At 40.4% G+C, this 25,463-nt stretch overlaps 1 protein-coding gene across 1 annotated transcript in view; it reads left to right on the forward strand.

Annotated features, from left to right (window-relative positions):
- GNS (glucosamine (N-acetyl)-6-sulfatase) overlaps positions 1 to 23,795 on the forward strand; it is a 48,266-nt gene extending 24,471 nt beyond the window's left edge. The window contains exons 5-14 of the mRNA XM_088467781.1: positions 322 to 420; positions 1,648 to 1,815; positions 4,553 to 4,635; positions 5,579 to 5,697; positions 6,948 to 7,051; positions 11,898 to 11,999; positions 13,852 to 13,956; positions 14,765 to 14,875; positions 17,638 to 17,798; positions 19,956 to 23,795. Of these exons, the coding sequence (XP_088323907.1) occupies positions 322 to 420; positions 1,648 to 1,815; positions 4,553 to 4,635; positions 5,579 to 5,697; positions 6,948 to 7,051; positions 11,898 to 11,999; positions 13,852 to 13,956; positions 14,765 to 14,875; positions 17,638 to 17,798; positions 19,956 to 20,049 (1,146 nt within the window). The 3' untranslated portion in view covers positions 20,050 to 23,795. The remainder of the gene's footprint in view (positions 1 to 321; positions 421 to 1,647; positions 1,816 to 4,552; positions 4,636 to 5,578; positions 5,698 to 6,947; positions 7,052 to 11,897; positions 12,000 to 13,851; positions 13,957 to 14,764; positions 14,876 to 17,637; positions 17,799 to 19,955) is intronic.
- The last annotated feature ends 1,668 nt before the right edge of the window (positions 23,796 to 25,463 follow it).

A 25,463-nucleotide genomic window follows, 5' to 3' on the forward strand; every position in this document is an offset into this window, starting at 1 on the left:
TTATGCATTGATTTTCTTAACAAAGCCTTGTTGTAATAGTCTATATCTACTAAAATAATGATTTTAGTCCATTTTAATTGGCTAATTAACTATTAAAGATATTGTCTTTGAATTCACTTAAAGTGTAAATATTGTGTATTCTTTTTGCTGGCTTTACTGTTAAGCCATTTACCCAACATTAGAGTAAATATTAACTGCAGCACGTGAGCCCACTGGTGTGTTATACAGAACTGTTATGTGACTACTGGGGTTTTTATACTGAAAATCATAAATGTAATAGCAGGTGATGTGTTTCTCATGTTGTTTCTCCTTTCTTTGTAGGAGAAAAACTCAAAATACTATAACTATACTCTGTCAGTGAATGGACGGGCACGTAACTATGGACAGAACTACAGTGTAGATTACCTGACAGATGTCTTGGTAAGAGAGGTTTTTTTGTGTTCTATTTGGTTGACAAGAAACTAAGGACACGATCCAATTAGGGGCGAAGTACTCGCAGCATGTGTAAGTGCGGCTGTAAGCAAAAATGAGTAAGTCCGGGTGAGATCGGTGGAATTGTACAGCGTTACAACAGTAACTCGCCCCTTCGCACCTAATTAGATTGCGCCCTATGAATTGATTTGAACCAAACATTTGGTAAAGTATGTTGCTAAATACTTGGTGGTATTGGTAAAATCAGGTTTTGGCCTACAAATTTCAATCATTCTTTCCATATGAATTAGTTAGAAAGTCAAAAAGACAGGATTGTATCATTTAGATTGTGTCTTCTGCATTGGTTTGTTATTCACCTGCATCCTAACTACAAATTGGGCAGTTTAATTTTGTGATTTTATATGGCATTCTGTATTGGTAAAGAAAATGTGTACATAAAATGCGTGTCCTTCTAGTGATACATATGCTAAAAGATTATGGGGGAGATGTATCAAGGCTTGGAGAGAGAGAAAGTGGGTAAGTTGCCCAAAGCAAATAATTAGCTGCTTACTGTTATTTATCTACCAGAGTCTTTGAAATGCCAGAAGCTAATTTGGTCAACGTCTCCACTTTATCTCTCTCCAATGCTTGCAACATCTCCCCCTATATGAAATATATGGGTTGGGTTTGTTGTGTGGACATTCACAATATCGACGTTGTCCGAATTTAGGTCGACATTGACATGTAGACAGTGATGAAATGTCGACATGTTTAGAATGTCAACAAAAGTGTGTGGCAATCACTTACTTGGTAGCGGCTCTGCAGTGTCTTCTGAGTCCGCCGGTCATGTGATCCAGAGTTCTGGCAGTCATCTGATCCAGCGGCGGTAACTTCTAATCCTAGCTTTGAATCCTCCCCCTAGTGCCCTACCCTTACCTACCGGTCCTGCAGCTTAACCTTAACCCTCTTCTCCCTACAGAATGTTGACATTGTGAACATGTCGACATTCTACAGATGTCAACTTGTTCCATGTTGACATTTCAACAACATTTTGAATGTTGGATGGTGACTGCATCCCACAATTTATATGACATGCTAAATGATTATATGAAATATATATTGCAAATGGCAGCTTCAGGACATGGGGCAGTGAGCCATCATTCCAGGATGCTCACCTCTTTGGATATTTAGACCATGTAATATTATTGCATTTTCAATTGTTATCTTGTATAACAGGCCAACATTTCTCTGGACTTCCTGAATTACAAATCAAATTATGAGCCTTTCTTTATGATGATCAGCACTCCAGCACCGCACTCCCCATGGACGGCTGCTCCTCAGTATGCAAACACTTTTGCGAATATCAGTGCTCCGAGGACCAACAATTTCAATGTCCACGGCAAAGTAAGTTACCAGGGGACATTTATAAAATCAGAAGCATAGAAATGGTCTTCAAATGCATTATTTATTAAAACTCATAAATGTGTTTTCCTCGTTTATAAATGTATCTTCTCATAATCTTTCCAAAGACTGGTCTGATCTGATCTGGGGAAGATGTTTAATCTGCACTGTTAGTTCAGACAGCTGAGCTAAGGGGATGTAGTCTGGAACCCGACAGTCTAAATGCCGACCGCCCGGCTTCCAGACTGCTTTATCCCGACTAGGGACGAGTAACAGGTGTCTAAATCTAGACGCCTGTCATTTGCCCGGGCGCCGCAGCGGACAGCCGTGGGGGGGGGGGTTAGGTTTAGGGCTCCCGGGGGGGACTTAGGGTTAGGCACCCCCGGGGGGAGGTTAGGGTTAGGCTAGGGGAGGGAGGGTTAGGGTTAGGCACCCCCGGGGGGAGGTTAGGGTTAGGCACCCCCCCGGGGGACTTAGGTTTAGGCAGCAGGTAAGGGGGGGTTAGGTTTAGGCACTTAGAGGGGAGGTTAGGGTTAGGCACAGGGGGGGAGGTTTGGGTTAGACACCCCTAATGAGGGTTAGGGGGGTTAGGTTAGTAAATACTTACCTTTAGGACGATCAGGATTTCCTCCTTTGTTGGGCAGCCGCTGTCAGGAATTGCGGCCGGCGGTAATACATGTCACACCCGTGCTAAGTCCCACTGCCACCTGCAGCATCCAGTCTTCTCTAGTGACCGTCTACAGCAGCTGTGGCATCGGAAATGTTCTATTTTATTTGAAGAAGGTTGTGTTCTATTCTGTCCCAATGATCAGTAAATCTATGGCCATAATTTATTGTTTACAGGGAATATTACTTCCTCTGTTATGAGAACATTATATGCTATATAAACCTGTTCCCAAATTAACTGCAAAAAGAGGACCAGCACTCTCCAAACAATTCAGCATGACATGATATCAATTTAATATGATGATTCAGTCAATATGCCTTTTCTCTATATAAAGAAGTGCTGATAATGATGTATTAAGTAATATAATAACTAATGAATGGGGAATAACCTGTTGTTACAGTATAACATTACAAGGAGGGGAAGGACCATATGAGTTGGGATGTGCATGTTATCCTTTCTCTTTATACAGATGTGACTATTGCTGCAGTTGCTCAGAGCTCGATTTTTTTTTCGTCTTTTTTTTTTTTTTTTTGTCTGAAATGCATCTATAGTAGCAAACAAATGCGATAATCCGCTTCATGGGACTGCACTAATTAGACAAGTGACACTTGTATATCTGTGTGTGACTGCATCTGAATCTGTGTATGAAGTGCTGCGATGCTGCTGCTTTTTTGTATGCCAAAGTCCGTAGGGCTCGTATACAGACTCAGTCGCACACAGTTATACAAGTGTCACATATTGAGGTAATCAGGGCAGTCTCGTGAAGAGGTTTGTCACATCAGATTGCGACTAAGACGCATTTTCAGGTTAAAAAGATGCCTGTCGCAAGACGTGTTGCACGGGACCTGGCGGCACACTCGCACCGTATTGCGTATTGAGACTAAGTATATGAGGACCCATCTGTATATGCTCATCCAAATTCATATGGTCCTTCCCCTCCTCATAAAGCTATATCGTAATAACAACATGTTATTTTTCTATTCATTATTTCTTATATCACTCACACTTAATTACATAATTCATCTATATATCCTTATTTGTTGTGTCTTTATTCCACCATTTATCACCATACACCATGTCCCTTCTCCATTTATTCCCATAGCCACAATCCTATCCCACTTATTCACCTCCACTCTCCACCGCACACACTATTTGTGCCATCGCCATGGTTACTCTGACATATGCCTCATATCACAAATGATTCTCAGCTTATTTTCTGTTCATCATTTTTTCTATGCCTTGATTTTATTTTGTGATTTTTTTTATTTTTTTTAAATAGTTATATAAATTTTTGTCTGTACTAGTGATAACATGTTTACAGGTTTTACATTTGCTTATCTATGACAGTATTTTGAGGTATGAAATACCACTGGCAAATTTTAATAAAATTATTTTAATTAGGTAATATATTTATACATATGCCTTGTGTCTTTCCTATTTGCGGTTTGTAGCTGACATATCTTATGGCCCGTACACACTGGACGATCAGACAATGATCTGATATCGTATGTCTGATCGTCCTGCATGTGCTGGATGTTCCATAAACAGGCTAACCTGGTCGATATCGACCATGTTGGCCTGCATGCACTGCGATGGTCGATATCGACCATCCATGCCTGTGCATCGATGGTTGTTGGAGTCGGCTATTAAAAAAGGATGATATAAGCGATTAAACGTTATCGTTTATATCGTCCTTTTTATCTGACCGTGTGTATGCACCATTACAGTGAGTAAAGGTATTTGACCATACCCAATATGAAGCTGTGATATTCCTCTGAGCAGTCCCAGAATAGTGATTAGCTCTCTATCCCTGTGAGTACGGGACTGCTTAGTCACGGCTAATGTGTCTTAGACCTTTTTAAGGTTTAATATTACACCGAAGATGTTTTTATTCTCTCATTTCCATTCTTTTGGGTGTGATTAGGAAACCCATATTTCTCCCTAGGCAGCAGATATAGGACATCTTCTTGCGACAGCCGTGAAGTCATTTTTGCAGTTCTTTATTATTTGTTCTCTGCATTATGCTATGTGGATCCCCAAAATTGTTTAAGCTGTGCGTTTTCTCTTTTTTAGGACAAGCACTGGTTAATAAGACAAGCAAAGACTCCGATGGCAAACTCATCCATTCAGTTCCTAGACAATGCATTTCGCAAGAGGTAGGGGTGACTTGAGGGGTCAGGATTGGCTTGGCAGGGGGGTACACCGAGTGTCCCAAGCCAAAGTGGGACCTGTGGCACATTACACACAAATTCTTTATCATGTACCATTGTACAATAATCAGTTTTTAAATTAAAAAAACCTACTTGATTAAGAAGAGAGTTTTTGTTGCAAAATATTGGCACCCTTATTAGCTGCATGGATGACACCAGGCTAAAGCCACAGATAAAGATGATACATTCTGCCATCATTACATCTCACTCCAGCACAGTGTGAATGTATACTAATGACATCAGTGCTCCAGACATTTGTGGTCTGTGTTAATATTAATGTAATGACTGATTTGTTACTTAGTGGTATTGGTTGGGGACACTTCCCTCATAGGGTGTCTGAAGAGGAATATTCCTTGTGTGCTCTTCTTAATGATCTATCTTTCAAAATATTTATTATGCTATTTCTCTTATGGCGATTGGAAGTTGGCAATTTGCGTATGTATTTTTTTTTTTTTAAACTTACAGCTTTTTGCCTGTATTTGTAAATGACTATAATACTCAGTATTGCAATAATTTATACTGTATTCATTTCTTAGAACTTACAGGAAGCTCCATGACAGCTCTGTATATAGTGTGATTCATCTGCAGCGTAAAACTTGATATGCTATGGAAAGTGCCACCTGCAGGCTATGGTTGTGTACTGCATCCTCTTTATTAAAAGATTTGAAATAGAGCTGCTTTCCTGCAGTGTAATTACTTCATTATCACTTAAACATAGCAACTTTAATCTGTGACCTAGAAGTGTCAGCATAAACTTTTCATCATAATGGTTCTACAGTATTAACTTTGTCTCTGACTAGCTACAAAAAATCAGAGTGAGTTACTGCACATACAGAGTTGTGTGGTGAGCAAATGAGGTGGTGCTAAGACTGTTTGGTTCTTACAACAGGTGGCAAACTCTGCTATCAGTTGATGACTTGGTGGAGAAGCTCCTGAAGGAACTGCAGGCTCGAGGCGAACTGGATAACACTTTTATCTTCTTCACATCTGACAATGGATATCACACAGGTGAACATCTAAACTTCAGTTTTGCTGTAATGTTTACGGTTTTCATCTATTTCTCTGGAATTGTCATAGTGGAAATAGAAAGAGTTGGAGAACCTGTAAACAGGATCAGGTTGAAAGCGGAAACAAGGACCTAGACCCTTATCTTCTCTTGTCATTCAGTAGAGAGCATACATTTGTATTACTGAGCCATGCTGTTGTCTGTGTCCAGCTGCACCAGGCTCAGCTACATGACTTCCTGTGTCTGTTTCCTCTTGAGCTAATAAACCAGTCCTATCCATACATTATTTGAATTTAATGTATGTTAAAATTTGACTAACATTTAATTTCACCTTTTACCAAGCAAATATATGCAGAGAACTTGTAAAATTTTTGGCTATACTGACAAAATTATAAATTCTACATGTTTAAAACCATTTTCGGGTCAGAATTGGGGAATCAAGATTGTCCAACATGTTAGATTTCTCTGATCCCCCGGCAGAATGGGGAATTGCCCCTATAACAGCCCAGGTGTATGAGCCCCATTGCTCACAGTGGTGGTATATACATATATGGGTATGTTAGGCTAGGGCAGGCAGTACATGTCACCTGGGAAGAGATGGCCACCTCATGAACAAGTAGTATCAGACATTTCTGAATCAACAACTCTATTAAGAAGCCCTGTGTGCCTGCAAAGGTATGAGATGAACAATTTTGGGGTATTTCCTTTTTTGTGTTGTATTTTGAGACCTTATTCCATTTATGTTAATAGTTTCTGCATTTAATTTAAAATTATCAAAATATAACAGATCAAAAGTTGCCTGATCTCATTGTCATCACCACAGACTTAGTTTTTTTTATCTGTTGTTCAGATTGTAGAAATCCTGTGTGCAAAATGTATATTTAATTAATGTAAACTTGCATGGCACTCTTGGGGGTAAATTTACTAAAGTGAGTTTTTAGAAGTGAAGATGTTGCTCATAGCAACCAATCAGATTCTAGCTATTATCTTCTGGAAGGTGCTAGTTAAATATTAATTAGAATCTGATTGGTTGTATTGGGCAACATCTCCATTTCTAAAAATTCTTACTTTAGTAAATATATCCCCTTATTGTTTTACCTAATGTCCAGTCTTTTTTACAGTTTGTCCCCAATTGTGAAAGGCTACAGAGAATGTTGTCGGTATATAAATAATGTTAATAAAGTTTTTTGTAAAGTAAAAAAATATTTTGTGTGAAATAATAAAACGTTTCCCTTTGCCATATGTCTGGCAGGCCAGTTTTCCATGCCAATAGACAAACGTCAGCTCTATGAGTTTGATATTAAAGTTCCACTACTTGTCCGGGGACCTGGAATCAAGCCTAACCAGATAAGCAAGGTAAATCCAAAAGACTAGGGGGTAAATTTACTAAAGCTTCTAAAAAAAATGGTGTTGAACATAGAAACCAATCAGATCCTAGCTATCATTTCTCTATTGCCTTCTAGAAAATGATAGGCAGATATGTTTGTTCCACTTGTCTGTTCTAGAAGCTTTAGTAGTAAATACCCCTAGAAGTTGTAAGGTAATGATTAAATGTGTTGTTCATTCACAAAATTTCAGCTGTAAATATGGTAAATCAGGTGTCTTTAATGGTGCACACACACACGGTCAGATCTGTCAGATGAAAGATTTTACCAACGATTTAAACGATTTCAGACAGTATTAAAATGAATGAAATCGTCCAAATCTGGCTGCAAACACATCAGATGTCAGATATCGTTATCTGACATGTGGGAACGCGCATCGTTCATCGTTGCAGGCTCACATGTCAGATTTTCTATCAGATATGAACGACAGAATTATTTTTTTAAATCGTTATCGTTCAGATCTGACACAAAATCTGACCGTGTGTACGCACCATAACACTACTTTCACACGGGTAACGTGTGTGTATATCAGAATCTGTACCTAATTTCACCCCACGTTGTGGTTACATGGAGGGATATATACGGTCAAGGATACTCATTTTGGGGGACAAACACTTCCCAATGATCTGCAATTTTGTGCAAAAATTATCAAACAGGCAAAGAAAGGCTGTACGTGTGTCTTTGAACAGAAATGTCGGTAGTATGTTCAGATATATTTAGAAAGTGGGTAATAACTGAACTATTTATTTTATTGAATTGCAATGATATAAAAATAACTAAATTATGCATGATCAAAAGCCAAGATCAAATTCAAGCTTTTGTAAGAATATTTATACCACAATATCTCTTCTTGTACAGATTAAGGGGTCTATTCATTATGATAATTATTGGGAACTCCGAAGAGGCTTCGCTGCTCCTATCACAGCAGTGAAACTTAACATTGCTAAGTCGACTTGGCATTGCTAGTGCACCTGCATGAACTAGAGTTCACTCTGGTGCATTAAGCCCCGGCGTCCTGCGGTAGGAGCCGAACAGGGGCAGAGGAATCCGAAAGGATCTCTCTTCGCAACCTGGGACCATAGGGAAGGAGCAGGCTGGGCGCTGCGAATGGGAGCAAGCGGCATCTGAAGATGGCGAATGCTCCTTTCCGTAAACATTGTATTTTCGGCGCTTTATGAATTTCAGTCTCCATACTAGTGTATGGGGACAGCGTGCCACATCGCAAGTGAAAGGTAAGCAGGAGATATCTGTGATATCTCCTGCTTTACCTATTTGATGAATGGCCTGGACACTTAATTTCTACAAAAGCAGATTAAAATGTTCATTTTCACCTGCTTTTGTGGAATTTAAGTGATAATGAATAAACCTAACAAAAACACATTGGTTGTTTATTTGTTACATTTTGGTCTTCTTACTTTTTTAAACAATGTTGACTAAGGATTTACCAGCAGTTATATAATAAAGGGATATAAATACAAACATTTATGCCATCCTGACAGACGGGGTCTGTGCTGCTGAGTGAGTGGCAGCTCACTAGAGACAATCTAAACCATTTAATATACTATAGGTTTGTAATAAATAATAAGTAATTTCAGTATGTAGGATCAGTATGGCTATATTTCAAGGCTTTGCAATAGGGTTGGTACGGGATAGTGGTGCTCGGTATAACGGCTGTCAAAATCCTGAGACCGGCATCCCGAAAGTTTTAGGATACCAACACCTGTTGGTAGGTATCCTAACCCAACCACTCTCACTAACCTCCCCCCTAGTGCCTAAACCTAACTTCCCCCTCCCCGCACCCTAAACCTCGTTACTTATCTTTGGGATGCCAGCAGTCAGGATGCCGGCACCGGGGTTCTGGCAGGTGTCGGGGTTGCGGTGCCGGTATGCTAAGCGCCAGCATCCACTTTGCCGGGATATTGACACTATCCCTGTGCAATATACACCTCTAACTGTTACAGTATCTGCAGCTTTGTGTTTTCTCTGATATTCCATCCCTACTCCTGAGAACAGCCAGTGAGAGCGCGCGCGCACACACACACACACACACACACACACACACACACACTCACTCACTCACTCACTCACTCACTCATGGGCTAAATGCCTCATAGTCAGCGAGACGTCAGACCCAGGGAAAATATTAACTTCTTTAGAACCCTGCAAGTTAATGATCTAATGACAAAGTATTCTCATATTCTTATCATTGGGAAACAGAAGTACAGTGAAAGCAAATAATGGTGACAACTCCTAAACAGGAAGGTGATAAGAGAGCCTGTTAGTATCCACAGTACAAGGAACATTTATTCTCTGCTACCAGGGGTGTATCTAGGGATCCAAGCGCCCCTAGCAATGTAATGTACTGACACCCCCCTACCCCCCTTATGCAGTACCCCCAGTAGTAATCCCCACTATGCTGCATATGCTGCATTGCCCTCAGTAGTAGCCCCCCCTATACAGTGCCCACAGTAGTAATCCCCCCTATGCTGCATTGCCCCCAGTAGTAGTCCCCCCTATACAGGGCCCCCAGTAATAGTACCCAGTAGTAGTCCCCCCTATACATTGCCCCCAGTAGTAGCCCCCCCTGTACAGTGCCCCCAGTAGTAGTCCCCTGTACAGTGCTCCCAGTAGTGGCCACCCCAATACAGTAGCAGGCACCCCCCCATAAAGTGCCCCCAGTAGCGGACACCCCCTATTTCAGTGCCCCCCCGTGCCAGACACACACACACAGAACAAAAAAAACTTACCTGGTTCCCGCTCCTGACGCGACTGCCACTGTCAGAGTCCCGTCCCGCTCTTCTCCTGCATTGGAGAAACGTTTTGTCGTCACTCCCATCCCTTGCTGCGGGGGGGAGTCGGAACACGGAGCTCATGAGTGAGCTCCAGCCGGCTCCCTCCGTGGACGACGCAGCAGCTAATGGGAGTCTGTCTGACTCTCATTAGCTGGCTGCTATTACAAACATACAGCCGTCGCTGGCGGCTGTCTGTTTGTAAACTGTGTAGGGCAGACCGCTCTCACTGCGGTGTGCCCTACACTTGTGGGGCCCGCGGGACTTGTCCACCCCTTGGCTACTGGTAGCACAGCCGGGCGGCGCCCCCCCTTTGGTCGGCGCCCCTGTCTGCTACACACTAGTAAATGATCCAAAAGACAATCGTTAATCCTAACACTAATACCTTTTATTGTCATTAACAAACAAGTGATGTCAACGAAAAAATAAACCATATTAAACATTTCCAAATAATTGAGTAGGCAGCAGTTACATTTCAATACACATCAGCAAGACATCTCAAAAACAGAACATGCCTGCTTGCGCTACTACGAGGTGTGTTGTGATCAGCCGCTGCATCCTGGCACGCTGCCATCTTGCTAATAGATCGATGACATTTACGGTTTTATGACTAATGTACAACTTGCACTTGGCTTTCCTACATTATGCTGTTCACACATTCTGTGATGTTACAGCCAATATTTTACAGAATCTATGGCACAGAAACCACTGCGATGCCCAATGGTAATCATATCTAAATAGACCAGGCATGTCATTCAGTGCTTTCATAAGATGTATGCTACCTGCTGTGTGCAGTACTCTCCCATCTGCATTACAAGTATGACAGAAATGTTTGCCCTAATGTGCCATTTATTCTGTCTCTTGGTGCCCATGCATCTAGGCCAGTTTTACTCTGTGAACATAGGGGGTGATTCAGCATTGCACGTAAGTGACTGCTGAAGGCAGATTCCCTATAGTTGAGAATCTGCGTGTTCTTATGACCCGTTCTGTGCATCTGCAGAACGGGTCCTGCGTGTTCAGACGCAGAGCGGCAGTAGCCTGTCAGTGATTGACAGTCTCCTTCCGTTTGGGGGCACAGCCCCTGGGAAGGAGGGAGGACAGGATCTCCATCGGCAGAGGGAGATTTCCTGGCCTATTTTCCTAATCTGCAATGGCTTAACCTGCGTGACCCCACGGTCACTCAGCCGGCCAAGGATAATGCAGATGATCCAATGCTGCATTCGGGAACGCAGCTCTGATCATTAATACATGCAGGAGGCATGACACCTCCTGCTGCATTAACATAATAGCAAGGACACAATTGCAAAGCTGCTTGTGTGCGGCTTTGTAAATCCACCCATTATTGAATCGCCCCCATAGTCCTCTTTTATTTTTAATAGTTAATTAACATGTATTTTTTTTTTTAAAGCCACCATACTCCTGTCTAGATATAACTGAGTGGTTGTGTGTCTGATTTACTGGTAGTCTCCATCCGTATGTGCTTGCACCTGACCTGTACTAGGCTAAAAAGAGTGTGCCTCCATATAGGCGTAATGGCTATATCCCGCAGTCTCACTGAACACTGCTTACATGAGAGTGCCCTGTCACTACCCACTGCCTCTTATTTGGCTGTTGATGTAGATGAGACCGAAATGCGTGAGCAGTGCAAATTCATACGAGATATACCCGCCCCGCACGCGGGTGTACGTTCATCTCTGCATCACCCCCCCTGTTTGTAAATGTTCAAAAGACAAGAACTGCAGCCTATAGATAGAACACTAACTGTCACAGAGTCCATTAAACTTGCATAGGATATCTTGTAGATTTATGGCACTTGAAAAAGAAAGTTGTATTTGCCCCCCGTTAGAAAGCCTTAGTAGGTAAATAAGCAGGTCTTTATTCCTACTTACTTTGCTACATTGGCCTGTGCTGTGTGTGGGAGATTGTTCCAATGCTTCCCTTCATTCCAAGGGCTGACTAAAGGAACAACGGCCAAAAAGATTTTTATCTGGACCTCATAAATACCTGTGCTTTATCTTCTATCTTCAGGCACTTGTTGCAAACATTGATCTAGGTCCAACCATTCTGGATATTGCTGGTTTTGACCTGAATAAGACCCAGATGGATGGGATGTCTTTCTTCCCTATCTTGGCAAGTATAAGCACAGACTTCAATTGTGTTTAACCATCTGTTTTGTGTTACAATTTAATTACCGTAATAAAGAACTTTATTAACGTAATGTTAATGGCACCAAGCAAGAAAAAGACACTTGTACAAACAGATGTTTGGTCGCTTTCTGTACTTTTCATTTTTCCTGTCACAACCTTGGTACATAAAGAAACTTTTGCTCATGTGTACAAGAGTATCAATTGCGCTAGTGCAGGTACATATCTAGTATTAGAAAACAATTCTCCAAATCTTCAAGTAATGAAAATAAATCACTTTAATTAAAATCAAGAAACCCTATTATTTAAAACCTAATAATATGAAAATATCAGTCACATATGATGTTGTAACAAAGATAATTGAAAAATAAAAAATAAACTCAAAAAAAGTGTCCCATAACGTAAAATAATAATAAAAAAAACCAGTCTGCAAGTCCCAATGAATAGAATGTTAATGTTTGATACTGTGGAATAAAAATAGTTACTATCTAGCTGGAATCTGAAGAATGAAACTATGTAATATCCCGTTTTATAGAGCGGTTCCCGGCATGCGATGTGCCGGTCGTTGGGGGGCTAGTGTTGTAGGTATGCCAGACCTCTCACCAAAATCCAACTGTTATCGGATAGAACCTATTTCACAGTATCCCACAAGAATTCAATGTTTAAGAGGGACGTCAATAATTAAAAATGTATAGTTGTCCTGTGTAGTTGTGAACCGCTTAACGCATTTCAGAGTATAGTGCTCCTTTGCCTGATGCTGGATTTTGGTGAGAGGTCTGGCATACCTACAACACTAGCCCCCCAACGACGGGCACATCGCATGCCGGGAACCATCCAGTCAACCTTACAGTGGAATACTTGACCAGCGCCACTTTTTACACTAACCAGACATTGTGGAACTCTAACCTGCGGCAGTGTGTATTACATTAGTGGGGGACCGAAATAGAAGTTCTCCACGCTCCGGTCAGTTACCAGCAGACCCTGGCAGACCCTGGCTGCAGGCGAGTGTATCAAGCTCAACACAGTGTGACAATCTGCCGCATTGCCTCTTCCAACTCCAGCACAACAAGCCTCCCAGACCAGCTAATGAAACACTGCAGGTAAATACCTTATTGCAAACTGCATTAGCACTCTGGCCAAGTGCTTGGATTTCTTTCATACTACATTGATCACAGGTCAGTGCTTCTTCATAGACCTCTAGGAGCATCTTTTATCGACTGTTCAAAACTTCTTATTTTACATAACTGTATCAGTCTCAGCTGTTTATATCCCTAACCACTGTGTGTATATTGCCAATAACCACCGACTTTCTATGAAACAGCATTTTGAGACCGCTCTATAAAACGGGATATTACATAGTTTCAATCTTCACATTCCATCTAGATATTATCTATTTTTATTCCATAGTATCAAACATTAACATTCTATTCATTGGGATTTGCAAACTATTGTTTTTTAATTATTTTACGGTGTGGGCCCTCTTTTTGGAGTTTTTTTTTTATTTTTATATTTTCCATTATCTTTGTTACATCATATGTGTCTGATTTTTTTCATATTTTATGTTGTAAATAATAGGGTTTTTTAATTTTAATTAAAGTGATTTATTTTCATTACTTGATGATTTGGTGAATTGTTTTCTAATACTAGATGTACACCTGCACTATTCGCAATTGATACTTTTGTACACTTTCCACTTTGTGGAGGCTTGCACACCTTCCTTCAATCAATAGCAGCAGTACAGGTTTCCATCAGACAAGTGCCAGTAACAGCTTATTTTTCCATACTTTTGCTCATTGCTTCTATAAATTCATTCTGATTATTTTGCCTTTGTTTTTTAGAGGAACAGTAATGTTACCTGGAGAACCGATATGTTGATTGAATATCAAGGAGAAGGTGATAATCGTACTGATCCATCATGTCCTGCCCTAGGCCCTGGGGTTTCTGTATGTATAAGTTTTTAATTTAAAAAAAAATAAAGAAATGTGTATCTGTCCTATTTATAGCCGGACGTAACTCTGTCTTTCTGAAAAATTGGCCATTTTGTGGCGGGAACTTGGCAGTGACAATGTGATTACACGTAGCCCCCCTGACTTGTGGGAGTGTCATGGGAATGTATCTAACGCTCTGTGCAAGTCCTGTGTATGGGGTTGGGAAGCCTGCCTTTGATGGATCTCTTGCACCTAGCATGGGGCTGCTGCAAGTGCCGATATTAATGATTGTTGTAACCCTTGGCAAAACCAAATCAATAAGTGGCACGGCTTTCTGCTTGCAGACGCATGGACCCTCGCATTAGCATAATAGAGTATATCTGGCTTCCATGGCTCCCTACAGCCACTGTATATGCCACTCAAAATCTGCCCCACTTTGGTGACTAAAGAAGGGAGGAGTATATGGGAACTCTCTTATCTTATCTTTTTGTCTTATAAAACCTCCAGCTCACAAGTAGATGGGTTAGATATTGTTAGTTAACTAACTGGCAGGGAAGGAACCCCTTTTAAATGAATACATATTTGGGCAATGCAATATAACCTGTCCATTCATGATAAACTATAGAAATCATGATCACTTACAGGAGCTAAGGGAAACCAAGTATTTCAGTCTGATGATCTGTTTGAACATTACATGCAGGACATGCCCAAAGATGTGTCTGTGCATTTCGGATAAAGATGTATTCCATTTTCAAATAGACCATTTATACATGGCTATGTATCGCCCTAATCGTCCCATTCTCTTTTTTTCCATATTGCCTAGCAATGTTTCCCAGACTGTGTATGTGAAGATGCTGTAAACAACACTTATGCCTGTGTGAGGACAATCTTAGCAGGCCATGACTTGCAGTACTGTGAGTTTGACGATGCAGAGGTAAGATGAATCGAACAATTTATCATTATTATAATGAGGAGAGAGTATCTGGTACCATTGATTTGTTAAGCATAGCATGTTATGTGATTACATGCATTTGTCGGTAACTGTATATAAACCGACTGTCTCATACAGCTCCGTGGCCACATTTAGAATACTTTGGCAAAATTTGTATGCGCCGTGGCGAATTTATGTATCGTGGCGTATGTCCAGTCGGTCGCCTCTGTCGTTTCTCTTCGTGAAGTGAGTATTTCTGGTTGGCATCTGAGCGGACGGACAGAAGAGCACAATCTGGTGGGTGTGCTGTGGGCGTGTAGTCAGAGTCGTGTCCAATTCTAGAGTCATGCATATGCTGCGGGGACGCCTACATCAGACAGACCACTTGCGCCCAGCATATAGGGTGGGTGTAAGTGCAGATACCAGTGATTATGGCTACGCTTGTGAATGGTAAACAGCGGGTGGCACAATGTGTACACGTGAAGATGTGCGTATAGTCGTTTTGGCACTCCGTTAGCAAAATATCCGAATTTGATCAAATACAGAGCTGCGTGTGACTCAGAACGAGGACTATTATTTGGATACACGCTGCAGTTGGTTCATGCATTGTAAGTGGCTACATGCTACTGTCTGATTATATTCCCTTCCCTCTGAGTGCTCTAAACACCTTGGCAGGTTCACATTGCACCCATTTACCCCTGCTCTGTGGTGACTGCGGCTTACCTCCACAGCTGGACAGTGCCGATCTGAGACTGGAAAATGGGACAGTGCCCTCAAATGGGAAATGTTAGGATGGCTGGGAGACATGAGTTATGTATATTATGTGTATACATTCTACCATTGGTTTATGTATAGTATAGTATGTGGATACATGCTACAGTTGGTTTATGTACAATATATTATGTGGATAAATGCTACAGGCGGTTTATGTGCAGTATATTATACTGTACATAAACTGCCTTTAGCATGAATTCACATATTATGTGGATACATTTCTTAGCATTACTGCCTCACCGCACTGAGATTGTGGGTTCGATTCAATTACGGCCTTAACTGTGTGGAGTTTGTATGTTCTCCTTGTACTTGCGTGGGTTTCCTTCGGGTACTCCAGTTTCCTCCCACACTCCAAAAATTTACTGGCAGGAAAATTTGCCCCCAACAAAAAATGTACCCTAGTATGTATGTGTGTGAGCATGTGGTAGGGAATTTATATTGTAAGCTCCACTGGGGCAGGGACTGATGTAAATGGCCAAATATTCTCCGTAAAGCACTGCGGAATATGTGTGCACTATATAAATAACTGTTAATACATGCTACAGTTGGTTTATGTACACTATATTATGTGGATACATGCTACAGGTAGCTTATGTACAGTATATTATGTGGATACATGCTACAGATGGTTTATGTACACTATATTATGTGGATACATGCTACAGGTGGTTTATGTACACTATATTATGTGGATACATGCTACAGGTGGTTTATGTACACTATATTATGTGGATACATGCTACAGGTGGTTTATGTACACTATATTATGTGGATACATGCTACAGGTGGTTTATGTACACTATATTATGTGGATACATGCTACAGGCCGTTTATGTACGGTATATTATGTGGATACATGCTACAGGTGGTTTATGTACACTATATTATGTGGATACATGCTACAGGTGGTTTATGTACACTATATTATGTGGATACATGCTACAGGCGGTTTATGTACAGTATATTATGTGGATACATGCTACAGGTGGTTTATGTACAGTATATTATGTGGATACATGCTACAGGTGGTTTATGTACACTATATTATGTGGATACATGCTACAGGTGGTTTATGTACACTATATTATGTGGATTCATGCTACAGGTGGTTTATGCGCAGTATATTATGTGGATACATGCTACAGGTGGTTTATGTACACTATATTATGTGGATACATGCTACAGGTGGTTTATGTACAGTATATTATGTGGATACATGCTACAGATGGTTTATGTACACTATATTATGTGGATACATGCTACAGGTGGTTTATGTACACTATATTATGTGGATACATGCTACAGGTGGTTTATGTACACTATATTATGTGGATACATGCTACAGGTGGTTTATGTACAGTATATTATGTGGATACATGCTACAGGTGGTTTATGTACACTATATTATGTGGATACATGCTACAGGCCGTTTATGTACGGTATATTATGTGGATACATGCTACAGGTGGTTTATGTACACTATATTATGTGGATACATGCTACAGGTGGTTTATGTACACTATATTATGTGGATACATGCTACAGGTGGTTTATGTACACTATATTATGTGGATACATGCTACAGGTGGTTTATGTACACTATATTATGTGGATACATGCTACAGGTGGTTTATGTACACTATATTATGTGGATACATGCTACAGGCCGTTTATGTACAGTATATTATGTGGATACATGCTACAGGTGGTTTATGTACAGTATATTATGTGGATACATGCTACAGGTGGTTTATGTACACTATATAATGTGGATACATGCTACAGGCCGTTTATGTACGGTATATTATGTGGATACATGCTACAGGTGGTTTATGTACACTATATTATGTGGATACATGCTACAGGTGGTTTATGTACAGTATATTATGGGAATACATGCTACAGTTGGTGTTATACAGCATTTCTAACATGTGCAATAAATAGACTGTCACTTTTTTATGTTACTTGTGTTTTAAACCATTGAACTGTAGGTCTTTGTGGAAGTCTATAATCTGACGGCGGATCCAAACCAGCTGACAAATATTGCAAAAACCATAGACCAAGAGATCCTTGAGAAGATGAACCATCGCCTTATGATGCTGCAGTCTTGTTATGGAGTGTCATGCCAAACACCAGGGGTTTTTGATCCCAGGTATAAATCTCTGTACATTGGTCACCTACTCAGGGATGTGGTTACCACTGACTGATTTAATTTTAGATATCATCTTGGTAAGAATACTTTGCTAATTGAAAGAAGAGCAAAGACAATGTTATCTGACCAGAACAAACTTCTGCCCCCATCTATCATATTGTCTGCATCCAAGTACACAGCACTCACAACATATATAGTTATATATAAGAGATGAAGGAAAAGAAAATATATACTGTACTGTACTTGAGTAACACAGCAGTACACAGGTAATTTTCCAGCTCCCATCCATTGACGAAGGACTATTAACAGTACCTTGAATCTCCCGGAATTAATTTGGGGGTCGAGCTTTCAGCTTTGTGGCTTCGACTCTATGGAACTCCCTTCCCCGCACAGTTCAAGAAGCCTCCACTCTAGACTCCTTCAAAAATAGACTCAAGACTCACCTATTCACCCAAGCTATTCACTAATGTCCCTTGTTAAGCTTGTTTTGTATTTTGTGCTGTAAATGTAAAGCACTTTGGGCCGAATTCAATTTACTACGATGATGAATAGCCGCGGGAAGTTGCTCCCGCAGCTATTCAATACACCGCGCTGTTTGGCCGGCTAAAGGATTTCTTCTCACATCCTCCTGGGGATGCGTGGAGCAATCTGACAAAAATGCCGGGCGCACAGCTGTTTGTCGGCTTAACGCGGAGTTAACAGCCGCGCGTCCGACCCTTTAGTCAGAGAATGCCGGTTACCGCGCCTTAACACCCAGGTTAAGTCATGAGACCCGGCATTCTCTGACTCAACCAATTCCTGACCAGGCACACAGCGCGTTGAATTTGAATAGCTGCGGGAGCTACCTCCCACGGCTATTCATCATCGCACTGAATTGAATTCGGCCCTTTGAGTCCTTTAGGAGAAAAGTGCTATATAAATAACTATTATTATTATTATTATTATTATTATATGCAAATAACCATCTCCTTACAATGGGAAACAGTGTCCTTCACATGCTAGCGTTTCAGTTATACAGCCTTATGTTACAGGGGAAAATGTCTCCCACTGTGGGGGCGATTCCATTGTTGCGTGGGAGGTGATGATTAATGAGCACCCAGTTTTGCAATTCAATTGTTCTCTTCACCCCCTATTAGACCTGGTTTAGCAGTGTAAAATGGCTAAACCCGTCTAAAGTCCTGGTCAGGGCGCCCTAACCATGGATTTCTCGCACATTTTTACTCACACCCTCTATCTAAAGGTGTGAACAGAAACGCTGGCGGCTATTGCGCTCACACAGAGCAATAATTGAATTGCTCCCTGGGGCGACTTATAAAAATAGCTGCCGGCTAAACAATTGAATGGCCCCCTGTGAGCTGTGTGTCACTAAAGGAGCTCTTAGGGCCACGTCTTCCATTCCTGAGGCAGGTTTTTGGCTAAGAATCGTATCTAGATATCACGTAATTCCTGAAAATGTTATGAGCAGTTTACTGCATCCACATAAACACCTTTTGTTCTGATGCCAACCAGATGTAATAAACAAATCCATGTGCAATATTCTGCAATGTAATTCTTTCCAAACTCCCTGTTTTCTTGCAACAGTTTCCAACCAAGTGTGACTTCTGGAGTCACTGGAGAAGCCTTTTCATGTCCCAGTTTTTCAATCTGGCCAAGGTTGCATCTGAGCATAGTCTCTTGCTCCTGCTAGCTGGTAGAAATGTTCTTCTAATACACTGTACTGAATAGGATAAGGCAATAATGAGGCTTTGCAGTGTCTCTGAGAATAACCTGTCATGGTCATCTCATCCACGATTTGTTCTCATTATGTTTTCCTTCAAATAGTTATTCTAATAATGGAGTACATACTTACAGTGTGTGTGTGTGTGTGTGTGTGTGTGTATATATGTATGTGTGTATGTATATATATATATATATATACATACATACATACATACATATACACACATATCTATATTTATATATATATATATACATATATATATATGTGTGTGTGTGTGTGTGTGTGTGTAAAATATATATATATATTTTTTTTTTTGTATGCTACAAATGTGCCAGGTGACCGTATAGATCTTCAATATATCAATTTTAATGTGCATCAGGTATAATCCTAGGATGTCACAAAGCTAATAGAACTGTGATGTGCTTGCTTTCCTGTAGGTACCGATTTGACCCTCAGTTGATGTTCACAAGTCAAGGCGAATGGGGTCACATGTTGAACAGAAAGTCTTTGAAGCAGCGCTCCTTACTCTAGAGTGTTCCGTCTTCAGGTCTTGATGAAGGGATGAGCTGGCCGGCACACTGCTCACTACCAGTCTTGGGAAAATTCAGTGATCTGGCTTATTTCTGTCATTTTTGTGCAGGACCTAATCAAAAGCCAATTTGTGAAATCTGTGACTTGTAAACACTCTGGTCATGTGATTGTTTTCCTAGGGCTGCGGTCCAGACTCTGTACTTATGGCTGACTGTCTTACTGCTGTGACTGACTGACTGATAAAGGGAACATACACAATGCTATTCCTAACTCTCTTCTAGCCAATCTCAAAAGCAATGAAGCTTTGTTTTCATATTGATCTGAATAGATTATTCAAACTAAACTCTATTGCAGTGTACTAATGACTCTTAAAGTGTTTTGTTTTTGTTTTTTAAACTAGATAAGAATATTTTTGTTATAATGTAACACCTGAAATACTACAAAACTTATAAACTGGGAAACCTATCAGGGTTTTGGAACATTAGATAAATCCATAGCTGGGTGTAGAGCTGCTGTTTTGAGAGTTTTGCTAATCATGAAATAATCTTTGCGTTTCCAGCGTTGTGTTCTAGTGTAGTCTTATGCCTACAGTAAATAGATTGGGGGCAGTTCAATTCCGCTGATGTGCAGCTGTGCACATTACTCTGTGCACATTACTCTGAATTACGGCATTTATAGAAAAAAGGATTTTGTTTTGTGGTTTGTTTGTTTTTTTTTCATCATTTTAATTGTTACGAAGGATAAATGTTCTTTGCACAAGTTAATTTTTCCTGCAAAAATTCAAAACTACCTTTTCTGACTGAAACCTTGCACCTTCCAGAATATAGACAGGTGGGTAGAAACCATTATTAAAGCTTTATTTACAAAAGTGAGATTTTAGTGATTTAACGGCTAGGTTAAAGGTGCCAATATTTTCGGCCTTTTAAAGAAAAAAAAAAAAAAAGTCACTTTACATCTAGCAACTAAATCGCCAAAACCTCGCAGCTGCCTGTAACTTGCTATTACATTGTGGCCTAAAGCTGAGTACACACTGAGACAATGCGGCACGATATGCAGTTTGTGGCCAAAATGGCATATCGGCCGCATCGCTTAGTGTGTTCGGCCAATATGAGCGCTCCCGCAACCACTTACAACATCGTCCAGTCGGCCGTGCTGCACGTCCCACGATATCTCAAGCGGCCCAGTTGCAGGTAATGAAGGACGGAACGAGGTACCGTAGTTTATTATCTTGTTTATTATATGTATATAGGATCCGATATGTCAAACATATAGGCTCGGTACACATCATTCAGTGTGTACTCTGCTTAAGTCTGCCAGGTGCAGTACCCTACCATAATGTGTTCTTCAGTAAATTCTCAAATGTAGTATAGTGGAGCTGGATTGTTCTAGTATAGTAATTAGATTTCTGTCTGTGAACAACTCTTCTCTTTTTTTCCTTACGTTTTCCATTAGTGAAAGGTGTGTCTGTGTGCCATCAAACCAAAATAGATTAGGTCAAAAACATCGCGGTTAGAGACAGTTTGCAACTGTAAAACAAGCTATTATCTAATTTCCATGTAACATTGTGTAACACACATCCAATAAGCCAGCCATGGCAAATGAATATTTACATGGAGGCTTCTAGGTTTTGTTTTTCCTATGGATGTCAGTGTGTGCAAATTCTTTAAATGTCTGTCCACTGAATTAGTATGATTTCCCACCACGATGAACCCACAACACCTGCTTTTTCACCTGGTAAAATGAAGATCATGGTTTGTCATTATTGGTTATAATATGACTTAACCTATTTCTCCAACCGCATTACCACTATATATATTTTCAGTGAAAAATTAAATGAAGGGTTTAACATAAGGTCATTTCTAAATAGTAATTTATTTACCCTATGTTGTGCAGTATTCTAGAAAACGATGTTTATTTTGTACACAAATATTTTTGGACAATCTACACCAAAATAGCTACTATAGTAGATGTAGGGTTTACTAATGAAATCTGAATGCCCACTACCAACTGCCCTACAGAATATACGAGTCACGTGGCAACTTGTCTGTACCTATATGTTTTTCTTACTTACAGAGATTCAACTTTGAAAGCTCATGATTTGTCCAATTTTACATAATAATGAAATCTGATACTATGGAAATAATTGTCACATTGGAATGGGAACTATATGAGGTCTTCACATAGAAAGCTCATGCACACTGGAAACAAATAGAAATATATATTTGAATTATATTAGAATCATTTTGCTTTGGTACAGTAAAGGCTTCCTAGACAATTGTCCTCATGTTAAATATCTTCATGATGATTATAAAGGATAACGCCAGCCAATACTGAATTTTCAAAGTATACCAAGGCTTACTTAGGGTGTTGCGTTACAGGCTTTTGCTGGTGAAACATAATTCCACAGTTTGGTATCTGTTCAGCCATGGGTTTGTGAAATAACTGTTGTCATTCATTTGATTTTATGCATGTATTTGTGTGACTATTGTAGGGTTTGATTTACACTTATATTTTACACTTCCAGTTCAGTACTTCAGTACATTTTACGATTTAATGATTTGTATTTCTTTTTTTTCTTTAAAAAAATCTACATATTGTGAGTCTGTAGGTACAATTATTTAATGAAGCTAGTGTGCAATAATTTGATTGAAGTGCATTCATCTATTTTATTAATTCAAGGTTATGGAAAGTTACATGAAAGTGTTAAAGGCAATGAAAGCAGTTTATGAAAGAAACATGATTTAAACCAATATATTGAACTTCTATTCTTTCATAATTCCAGCTGAAATAATTTTTCTCTAATTTATACCCTAGTTGTAATTGCACAGGGGGGCTTGTGTTACTGCTGCCAAAAGTATACATTCCTAGTAATTTGCTTTAAATAACATGTGCCCTTATTCCTATTATAAAATACACCTAATCTATCCATATACTTGTCCATTGAATTCTACAATATTATATGCAATTGTTTAATTAAGGATTCTGTTGTGTCAGGCTTAGTTGGGTGGAATGAATGGGAGAAGGATCAATGTACTTGCATATCAGATGTTTTTGTGACGCATGTAATAATGATCACATTATCCTTCAACAAAACGATATCTGGGAGAATGCAATAGTCAGTAGCAAGTAGTGGCGTTGAAACGATTTATTTTGGGGTGGGCAATATAATTTAATTTTGGCAATGGCCCCCTCCCTCACTACCCCTCTTCCTCACTACCCCTCTTCCATCGCAGCAGGAGGCAGGGACTGTGTCCATTATAGCAATAGCCCCTGCACACCGGGAAGTGTTACAGAAATGCACACAAGATGCATGAAGTAGTACCCTGGTTTAGCATACGACTGATTTCAGAACACTAGACAGAAAACTCTTATCAATCCTGTCCTCTGGCCTTGCTAGTAGTCATGTTTTGTGGATCACAGTTGAATATGTCAGCTTGTTGGAACACAAACTTTCCCATCTGAACTTCTGAGAAGAGAGTCACAAAATGTTCTCAGTTGCTGAGAGCAGAGGACTTGGTTTAGCACTAGTGATATATGTCCATTTTAAGTAATGTTTATAGAAACAAATACTTTGCACTGGTAATCTGGCTGGTACATGCAGATTTTGGACTTTTATATGGTTGATCAGCAGATATTGTAACTCTTTGCCTTGTGATAACTTTTTGTCATCTTGTTTAGAAAGTGCCCTTTAACTAGACCCTGTTCACTGCTGCACTTTTCAATAAAATTGTATTTCTCTGGTGTGATTCTTTTAATGCCCTATTATGGAGGTGTTCAATGTGTTTTGTTTTTTGTTTTTTTTGTGAGTATTCACAGGATACGGTGCTTTTCTCAGTGCTACATGCTTGTTTTATATGCAGGCAGTCTCACTGGAATGTGTGAGAATAGGAGCTGGCTGAGGAGGTGTCATAAACAGTGACCCCTCCGATTCCAACATGGGATTCTTCTGAGGGGGCCACGACCCTTTTACTGCTGATGTAGGTAGTGTATGGGAGCCCTGTGCTGAGCTGCCATTGGGTAGGGTGCAGCAATGACAGACTATGTACCAGGGGAACTGCCAAGTAAGTGATTCAAGCCGTACTTGCCCTCTGTGGATCTAGTTCCTGCACAGATTCCTGTTGCCTTCTTGTGAGGCGGGTGTAAGGTGTTGGGGAGCCTGTTGGAGGTCACACTAATGCTGGGTACACACTGAAATAACTGATCGGTCAGCAGACCGATCTACCATCCAAGTGGCCAATTGGTAAGTGTGTATAGCTTGCCAATCGGCCACTCGATGTGTTTGGTCTGACATCACAACTGGACTGGCATTTAAATTGCCTGCCCACTTGTGATGTCAGTGTCGGTGGTCCCTGCAGCAAGTATAGGGTGGTTGGTGGGTCACTCATACACAAAGCCAGATATACTGATATATCTGCAAGATATATTGCCATTGGCAAATGTGATATATATCATTTTCGATCAATCGATCTATCTACAAGTGTTTACCAGCTTTATTCTTCCTAGTTTGGCCATCAACTGCATACTGGGCTGTGGGAGAAGGTGAAGACATTGACAGCATAGCATCTCGTCCTTGGTTGGCTTCAGTACATGGACAAAAGCCCACTCAAAACAGACACTTTGCAGTGATTATAGTTTATTTGTTTTAAGTGTCCCCAGCTGTAGGGAACTGGGATAAAACTGCATAGTGAGACAGTGTGATTTATTTTTTCTTCTTACGGCATAGGGCCATATTCAATTAGAGGCGAAAAGTCCGAGGTCGGACTTTTCGCCGTTATCGCCGTTTTTCATGGGGATAAAGTATCGGGCGCGTGCCCGCGTATCCCCGTATTCAATTAGGATTTGGTGAAAACGGGACCCGGCGGAAAGGTAAGTATCGAAGTCCTGTCACTTTGGGGAAATCAGCCTGTCACCCCCCCCAAAAAGATGGTCTGACATGGGGGATAACTATGGGTACCCCCGAATTGGCCTGCTAAAGGTATTAAGGGTTTTTAAACGGTGTCGGCAGGTGCTTTATGCGTCTTACAATATGTGGTGAAGAATAGCATTTAGCTTAATTTTTTTTGACAAACAACTAGTCCCATCAAATTTGGGGTACATAAAAATGGGTACAAGTATATTTTTAAGTCCCTAAAGTGCACTTTTAAAAATCCACCTGCTGCAACCAACCGCATTCTAGAAAACACCTGCCGCATATTTGGGGACCCCACCTGAGTTGGTTTTGCTAGTTTTTAAGTTTGTCCCCCAACTTTTTTTCACCCCCAAAACGAAGCCACTTTTTTTGGGGAGTCCTATGGGAATTTTTTTTTTTTTTATGACACAGATAACTTTTAGGGGACATTCAAAGGGCTGCAGCGTACTTTTAAAAAGTCTGCACCCCAAAACCCCAATTCTGCACTTTTTTTGCCACCTTTTCT

The sequence above is a fragment of the Taudactylus pleione genome, unplaced genomic scaffold (genome assembly GCF_031769625.1).
Source record: "Taudactylus pleione unplaced genomic scaffold, aTauple2 ptg000075l, whole genome shotgun sequence".
Classification (NCBI taxonomy): domain Eukaryota; kingdom Metazoa; phylum Chordata; class Amphibia; order Anura; family Myobatrachidae; genus Taudactylus; species Taudactylus pleione.